Here is a 9,095-nt window from a genome sequence, read left to right as displayed (position 1 = left end):
TGATTCATTCACAACATGTGCAGACAACATGAAGAGATATGTTTTTACTTGAATTTTAAAAGCAGAAATGTATCCTATCTACAATTATATTAGCCTCCCCAAAATATCGCAATAAATATCGTACAGAGAGATTTGGATATTGTTACATCCCTACTAAAAGTAATTTGACTTTACAGATAACTAGATGTAACTCTGAAAAAAAATTGAAACATACAGCTCAAAAAACAAGTTATAAAAAGCATGAATTCATCACTGTAATGACACTTTCTGTTATAGAGCTTAATTTCAAGCAGAGGTGACACACATAATCATCTTTAAACCAAGAATTGTGTTGTTTTGGTTCACAGCTGATCTACATCTGACACCAGAAGATCACATCCTGTGCCCCTGTTTATCTGTTTTACTGTTTTACAACACAGTTCTGCAGGTTACACACACTTTTGGTAGGAAAAAAATAACTAAAACTTACTTGTCACTGTAATTTTCAGTTGTGACTAACAACATTACTGCGTTACTAAAAAAAGTAATCCTAGTTATTGGCCAAAAACATAGAAGTATTCAGTTTTAGAACTCACAGCTACTTTCTGTATTTTCCATGAACTGCAACTCAACTGATTTAAAACTATAATATTCATGCATTTAAAGACAGAGTTGGAGACTTGCAAGTCATGACTTGGACTCGAGTCAGACTTGAGTCACTAGTTTTAGGACCTGAGACTCGACTTGGACTTGAAGGTCAGTGATTTGGGACTTGACTTGGACTTGAGACCTGTGACTTGAGAAGACTTGATGCTTAGACTAGTTGACAAATGAACTGTTATTAAGCACACTTAAATGTTAACTCTTTCTGTTCTGACTGTAATAATTTGCACTCTTGTCAAGACATTTAAAAAGGAAAATGACTCTTATATAAATACTCACATACCATGACTTTAGTTTAAAAAGGATATAAATAGCAAAAATCTAAACTATATTTGGTATATTGGTTTAAAGACTTGAAATGACTTGAAGCTCAAAGCAGATGACTTGGACTTGCTTGTCATTGACTTGGGACGACTAGGACTTGAGGTCAGAGACTTGAGACTTACTTGAGACTTGCAAAACGACGACTCTGCTTACAGAACATGAAAACCTGCCCTATTCACACTGGCCTTGATTGCTATTTTTATCAGCAAAAGCCTGACCTAATAACTTCCTATAGTTTCCATGGTGATTCTGTACAGCTCATGATAAGGCGGCTTCATGAAACAGAAATGTGGTTATAAAACAGACTTAAATAGTTTACCTTGGATCTCGGATCAGCCCACAAATCCCCGTTCAGTGCACCTACTGGGACGTGGTCAGATGATGCAAAATGAAGCGGTGTACGGAGTGCCTTGACCCAAAATGAATTCAGGGAAGACCATTTAAAACACTGAGCTGTTTAGATCGCGTCTTCAGTATTTCAAAGAGAATTAGGATATTATAAGTGTTTTTTGTCAGTTTGCCCATGCTCAAAACTCATATATTAGCGTTTTTTTAGTTAAGTATAAGAGTCTAGGGATGTCAAAGTCAAATTTGTCATAAAAGTAACAAAGGATTCTGCTTTACGCTGCAGAAGAAAGTAAAAACTCTGTAATTACCTATTAATTTTGGAGTATTTGTTTCATTAAGATCAAAAAGTTAATGGAAAAAGTCGTGAAATCAGCATTAATTGTACGAATCAATGAAACGTGACATCCGTAGGCCAAAATAACGCTGTTACAATTCAAGAGAAAGTGTTTAATGGACTTTTCCTGTTGGATCTATAAATCTGTATTATAATCCAATGTACTGTATGTAATTTTCTCAACAAATTACCATTATAATTCATATAGACAGTAGTGACAGTATTCCATCCGTGTATGTGTCATTCATATGGGTTTGTCTGTAAATAATATAAAAAGTGTGAATAACAATAAACGCATTGCCAATTGAAATCAAGTTGTGTGTGTGATTATTACAAAAAAACAAAAAAAAAGATATACAAGAACTCCTGGTCACTTTTATTGTTACAAAACAGACAAAAAACTGGAGAGAGAGCCCCAGACACTGACTCATGAATTTCATGAAGTTGAAATGTAATCTTCCCTCCCACTCAAACCCATTCTGAATCCAAACATAAAAAATGCATTCTGTATTTAACCGTCTCCTCCCCTCACAAAGCAAAATACATGTTTGTTCATTTGGTCTCTCCTTTTATTTGGAGCCTGTAGACAGCAGAGCGATGAGTCCTGAGGAGGCACTGATGGACAAGATGTAGTTGCTGTAGGGATTGAAGTTAAGGCAAAACACAGAATGAGATCATATTTATAAACAACGGAGTAGAATAAATAATTAAAACTAGTTGCAATATAACGGGCTCCTAATTATGTCAAATTGTAAGGTTGACAAGCTTCTCAAAGGGTTAAAACTAAAAACACAACGGACTCCAGGCACTCCAAAGAAGTAAAAATCACACGAGGAAAAAATATAGTTAAAAGGTCTTTATTTAAATGGCCAAAGCCAAAATGTTTCGACCAACCTTGTCTTCATCAGGGCTTAAAGTTCTTTAACGTGCGATTTTTTATTCTCTGGAGTGCCTGGAGTCCGTTGTGTTTTTAGTTTTGATCCTTCTTCCAAGAGCACGTTCTACCTGCTCCCACTGATTCCAACACCGGTTCTTTCATCTCAAAGGGTTATTTTATATTACTGATGATGGTAAGATCCCTTTATAGCCACGTCTGTCCTGGAGTACAATGACAAGAGTGTTTGCTAATCTACAGTTTCTCAGATCACTATTATCAACTGGAAACAATGTGCAGAAAGTCTTAATGGCAGAATAATAAGGTAAGAGCTGGATATAAACCTGAGAAACCTGCTCCAGATTAACCCTAACAGAAAGATTATTTACTGCTCTACAATTTTAAATATTGTCTCCCTGAATTCTATATTTATCGGTCACATATTCAAAGTTGTTTGGCAGTCCAACTATTGTTTTAAATAACCGTGGGTTCTTGTCTGTCCTGGTACAAAGCATCTCTCCTTTTAAGTTTAATGTAAATTGTGCACTGTCCCTGTCTCATTAAATAAATAAACAGTTGTGATCCAAAACTTGTGAGTACATCAAGTGAGGTGTCTACATTAGGCATTATACATTAGTGTACTATGAACATTTTCTGGTGGAGGCTCCGTCATTTGCTCTTCTTCATAGAGATGTTACTGATTTGTCTGGAATGTTCTAATCCACAGTATGTTTTCAAATATTTCTAGCTTGTATTTCCTCAAAAAAAAAAAAAAAAAAAACACAACTTAAAAGCTCCCTACGGACAGATGTTGAAAATACAAACATTTTAAAGAATGCTTCTGGTTTAACCCAATGTAATTAAAATTTATCTCTGATAAATCTATATAAATACACAGATAAATGCGAGTGGGATCTGACCTGTAACTAGGGTTGGTGGAGTTACCTAATGCCAAACTGTGAAAACATTGTTGGCAAACCAATAACACCAAGGAGGTATTGTTTAATGTATGGGAGATCTATGAGGGATCTATGGGAGCATCTTTATAGGGGGGATCTATAGGGGGGTCTATGTGTGAATCTTCAGGAGAATCTATGGAAGAATCTTCAGGAAGATCTACGGAAGATCCGCGGAAGAGCTACGGAAGAGCTACGGGGGGGATCTATGATTGGCTGAGAAAAGGATACACAGTGGGGTTGAAGTTCTTGAGCAGGAAGAAGGAGGCCACGATCACGAGCACCAGGAACAGAGTGTTGTTGTAGAAGATGGAGAAGGTGGTGGCCTCGTAGTCAGCCACTTCATTCTTCTTCCACAGGATCCTGGAGAGACATTCTTCGGTCAGATCATGTAGGCAATATATTTAGTTTGACTTTTTTGTATTATCTCGATGACAATATGCATAGTTTTAACAGTGGATTAGTACTGTGTTAAAATGTGTGTTTAAATGCCTTAGTTTACAGGTGTCAAACATGCGGCCTGGGGGCCAGATCCGGCCCTCTAAGACCTTTATTCTGGCCCTCAGCTGATTTTCCACAAAAATATTTTAATTATATTTTCTATTAAAATATTGGTAATTTTCTGTGGTGTTTATCACAGCAGCGTCTCCAGCGTCTCTGTACGTGGCCCCTCCCACCAGAGCAGCACAAATGAAGACTTGTCTCTTTCCAAACACTCTTAAAGGACGATCGTTTTGACTGTTGACCGTGACACCCTCATCAGCAAAATGTCCAACATGAGAAAAGTGGAGCTGAGTGCAGGATTTTACAAGAAAAATTGACTTATTCCTGTTTACATACAAGTTCATGTTAAAACATTGTGCTGAAATTCCATTTTTCTTAAAGTTTCAGGTTGTTCATAATATTATATAATATTTTGTAAAAGAAAGAGTTCATCAATTAAAAAAGATTTCTGTAATAGATTTGTGTTTCTCTGCACAAATATTTGAACTTATTTTTATTTTTGGGGTTTATATGGCATGAGTTTTCTGATCCGGCCCCTTTGGGATCAAAGTCGGTTGGATACGGCCCCCGGACCAAAATGAGTTTGACACCCCTGCCTTAGTTGAACAAAAGGACAGACCGTTTTTACCTTATTTATGTAATTTTAATAATTTTAATTAAATGACTATACTCAATGCTCTTCAAAACAACAACTGTGATATTACCAATTTCTGAATAAAACTCCCACTAATTATTTGAACGCTCGAGTTTGCTTTAGGGACATAATAACAATAATAATAATAAAACTAAAGTAAAACGTTTTAATATATTTTTGGTAAATACAGCATTTTCAAAACAATAAAAGGTAACACAGAGATCCAAATATGTTACGTGTGGAGTAAAATATCCATTCTGTAAATAATAATAATAATAATAATAATAATAATACCTCTCATCTTTCTCCTTGCGGGACATCTTGCGGTTGTCAGCCTCAGACAGCTTCCTGGTCACCTCTTTGGATACTGCATCTTCGCGCTTCTGTGCAACTCTGTAGGTAAACAAAAGGTAAAACTGTTCAGTAATCTACATGAAGAATAAAGCACCTCTCAACACCAAGATGTAACCAAACTGTAAATATAAAACATAACTGGGGCTTACTTGTGTTTAAGCACAAACTTGACATTCTTGTAGGCAAAGGCCACGAGGTACGTGCTGACCAGAGTCATCACAGCGTATAAAACTGCAGACTGCACCAGGTCCATGTGCCAGATCCTCCAGAACAACCCTGCACAAGGAAAAGACATCTTCTCCATCAATGTACATATATGATTTTAGCATATTTATTATTTTAGTTGTGTAGTCCTAGTTACTGAAATAAACTGAGTGATCTTAACGGCCCTAAAATTACACAAAATTGAGTCTTTGGAGATGTAGACAAACCACTTTTAAAGGTTTACTCATACATAAATGAAACAAAGCTCAAAATGCTCTGATCCAACTTTGAGATGTCATGAAGTGGTAGTTTTCAAGTTGACAGCGTCCTTTAACATTTTGTTCAATAGAGCTTTGCAATTCTGGGGCTAAAATCATCAAAGTTATTGTAGTGAATGTCTATGGATCTTGTATTGCAACATAACATCACAACATCAAGGTGGAACAGCCTAAATATGCAGGATCTGTGAGTTAAACACGTGTGAATGAAACAAATCACGCTGCGTAAAAGTGATGTTACAGTCGTTTAAGGCTGAATCAGTCTTTTGCTTTCAGGGCAAACAGAGCACTAAGGTGTATCGCAGCAAATGAAAGGTAGCAGTAGTTAGTGAGCTCGCCTGTTGCAGTCTGGATTCATTCAATCAAAACCAAATCAATGCCACGTAAGCTTTGTATAAGTGGTCACCAGGTTGTCAATGAAATACTCTTCTTGATGCGCATTCGCTATAAGACCAGATAACACAGATTTTCTACCTTTTATCGACACATTGGATCTATTATAAATGTATAAATTAAATAAATACATGTATCAATTACATTCAAAAGGAGCATAGCAATCAAGTGAGCTGACAAGTTCAATGAGCAGCAAGTTTTGGAAGTATAGCCGTGCGTAAAAATGACGTTCCGATGTTTATACCGCCGAAAAAGTCAATTTGCTTCGTTTATTTTAATTCATTTGAACTATGCATGTTTTTACTGCTTCAGATTAATAGATGAAGCTTCCTTTTAGCCGGTAAGTTAGCATTTAGCCCGTGCACTACTCACAGATGGGAATAGCGGAGACGATAAGCGCGTTTCCGTAGAAGAGCGCGGTGGATTTGGCGGACAGATTCCTGCTGAAGTCCTGGAGGAGCAGGTCTTCCTCGGACTGCTGTTTGGTGCTGCTCTTCGGAGGCATGTTGTCGGCAGAGTGAGCGGCCCGGGTGCAGCTCTGTGCGGGTACAAGCGGACTGACACGTCGGTGAATGGAGAGGAGAGACGCGTCAGCATAAACCCGGAAACGGCGCTGCGCAAAGCTTCTTCTGGTGGAGTGGACTGGCGCGTTGGAGTAAGTGCCGCTCTCTGCTGGTAGATATGAGAACTAGTGTTTGGGGTCATTCAACTCGGGTAGGTTGACCAGATGTCCCTATTTACCCGGGACAGCCCCAGTTTTGAGTCTTGTGTCCCCTGTCCCAGGAGATTTATACAAAACCAATGATTTGTCCCAGTTTTACACAAGAAAAGTCTCTGGTGTCCCTATTTGTGACCAGTTTGACCCCTGCCAACAGTAAAGAGAGGCATACATTGTCATTTTTTAAGGTAAAATATAGAAAAGCTGCTTAAAAATGATTGAAACACAAAGAAAATGTGACTATACTGATTCACATTAGTGCTGAGAGTGTAACAATTTTCCTTAATTATGCACCAACCACCCCAAACCAAGGATATCACAGTTTTTTTATTTTTGAAAATCTGGGGTAAATTTTGGTTATTTGCAATGGTGGATGAAGTACTCAATTTTGTTACTTAAGTAAAAATACAGATGCAAAGGTAAAACGTTATTCAAATCAAAGTCAAAGTATCACAAACGTCTTCAACCAACTAACTTTTGTCCAGTCAACAAACTGAATTTTCTCCTCATGGATTCTACCTGGAAAGACTGAGAGATTCTTCACATATCACATAAAAAAAATCTACTTAAAAAAGTGAAGTACCTGTTTAAAAATGTACTTTAAGAGTAAAAAGTAAACATATTTTGCAGAGATTTTTAGAATTTAGCCCATTTAAAGTAATTCAATTGATTTTTCTAGCTGCTTTTGTAAATTTGGTTTGCTCAAAGTTGGGATGTTAACTCAAATTAAATGTGCTAAAAAAAAAAAAAAAGAAGTCTGCCATTTCAGCAGGTCTCAAACCATATAAAAATTACTTTTTATTTTTCAGTCCAGATCTAAAATGTAATGAAATAGAAATACAGATAAATGTTCTCAGATGTAGTGAAGTAAAAGTAAAAAATATTCAGTGTAAAATTCACTTAAGAAAAGTACAAATACCTAAAATTTGTACTTAAGTATTGCACTGTTCCCACTGGTTACTTGGCTACATAATCATTTTTTATGGCACAGTGTTTTGGGAAGGGGATTAGTCCAGGTAAATCTGTACATGATTCTATCTACCATCTTCTGATTATTTGAGGCAACAGTCTAATCAGGGATGCCCAGACTTCCCTTTCCACCACAGTTCACAATTTAATCGAAACCACGAAGTTGCATTTTTTTTTTAAGAACCATGATTTCCTCCACAAACCAAATGCCAAACTGTCTTATTCGGCATAAAAAACTGCCAACCCTGAATTTTAGATCTGTAGAAACTGTTTTGAAATATGTTTGCTGAATTTCTTTTTTTTTTTTTTTGTCAATTCTTCTGGGGATGTTTAAAATGAGAACAGAATCCTATTATTTAAACATATATTTCAAATCTAATTGAAGTTGTAATGTTATATTTTCGTCTTTTAGGCCTAATACATAAACAAGGGGTTCCCAAGGCATTGACAGGCCAGAAAGGTATCCACCTCTGCTCCGAGTTTCTCAAGTGTGACCGAACTCATCCGCTATATCTCTAAGGAAGGGCAAAGGTAAATCTTTTAGACCACTTGTATCTGTATACTGCAATCATGACCCAGAGCTCTTGTGGGTAAAAGGTACAGAGCTGTTTGTTCTTGTGGCACTCAAAATACCATATATTTTCTTATTATATTATGGATTTTACCTCTTACTTCTTTCAAGATACAGGAGAGTGATTTCACTATTCTACAATGTTTTTTTCTTTTCTGTCCAGTGTAGCCTGCTTTTATTGTTGTCAGTTGTGTGTGAGTAAACAACGTCTTGATTACAATGACTGTGTTGTCTAGACTGGGAACACGACCGTCCTGGAATAAAATAATTGCTGTGTAATGTGATCAGTCTGCTGGACCTGTCCCGATGCAATGTCACACACTGTTATTGCAAAATCTGTCCACAAGAGGTCAGTGTTTACCGTGATCTCAGTGGAAGACATTTTTTGATCTATAACCTAGTGAATAAAAACAATTTCTACAAATTCTATTGAAAAAAAGGCACAGTAAGAAAAGAAAATAAGACTGCAGCACCACAAATTACACCATTACACACACACTTAACAATCTAGACAAACAGTTATTTATTAATTTATTTAGCAACAAAGAGAAAAGATGCCCTCTACTAGATTTAGCTACTTGGTTTAAATAGGTTTAGACAAAAGGCGTCAAACAAACTATTTACATAAAAGTGCCTCTTAGATACACACTATACCAATCCACATTTCTTCTACATTATTTATTATTTTATTATCTTATAAAAAAGACACAGTTATTTTATCCCATGGGATTTAAACACAGCTGGAGGTGTGTGTTTTTAGTTGAACCTAATAATTCATTTAAAGAACCTATATTACACTATTTTCTTATGTATCTTATTACAATGTTTTTTTCTCATCAAAAACAGACCTGGAGTTTTGTTTTGTTTTGTTCACACATGTTTAACACACATTTCTTGCATATTTAGGCTGAGTTCTTCTTTCAAACTGAAAACACAGTTTCACCTTGTCCTGTCATGTGGTAAGACAAGAAGAGCTCCAGTATTTGTATTTT

General features: G+C 36.3%; 1 protein-coding gene across 1 annotated transcript; it reads right to left on the bottom strand.

The window, feature by feature from the left end:
- Positions 1–2,003: 2,003 nt before the first annotated feature.
- ssr3 (signal sequence receptor, gamma) lies at positions 2,004–6,458 on the bottom strand. The gene is made up of 5 exons (XM_055148030.1): positions 6,218–6,458; positions 5,120–5,246; positions 4,911–5,009; positions 3,710–3,841; positions 2,004–2,284 (listed from the first exon to the last, which is right to left on the bottom strand). Exons 1-5 carry the CDS (start codon positions 6,348–6,350, stop codon positions 2,218–2,220), a joined length of 558 nt encoding a protein of 185 aa, XP_055004005.1. The 5' UTR covers positions 6,351–6,458; the 3' UTR covers positions 2,004–2,217.
- Between the last annotated feature and the right edge of the window lie 2,637 nt (positions 6,459–9,095).

Source organism: Boleophthalmus pectinirostris, unplaced genomic scaffold, assembly GCF_026225935.1.
Source record: "Boleophthalmus pectinirostris isolate CB_2022bp ecotype Guang Dong unplaced genomic scaffold, ASM2622593v1 HiC_scaffold_9, whole genome shotgun sequence".
Lineage (NCBI taxonomy): Eukaryota > Metazoa > Chordata > Actinopteri > Gobiiformes > Gobiidae > Boleophthalmus > Boleophthalmus pectinirostris.
This window is presented reverse-complemented; position numbering and strand designations above follow the sequence as displayed.

What these genes read in the sequence shown, in the direction of transcription:
- ssr3 (XM_055148030.1), bottom strand. Translation starts at nt 6,350, where the DNA reads ATGCCTCCGAAGAGCAGCACCAAACAGCAGTCCGAGGAAGACCTGCTC. An exon ending in CGTCTCCGCTATTCCCATCT is followed by an intron (nt 5,247 to 6,217) that starts GTGAGTAGTGCA and finishes TTCCTTGTGCAG; the next exon opens with GGTTGTTCTGGAGGATCTGG. An exon ending in AAGTTTGTGCTTAAACACAA is followed by an intron (nt 5,010 to 5,119) that starts GTAAGCCCCAGT and finishes GTTTACCTACAG; the next exon opens with AGTTGCACAGAAGCGCGAAG.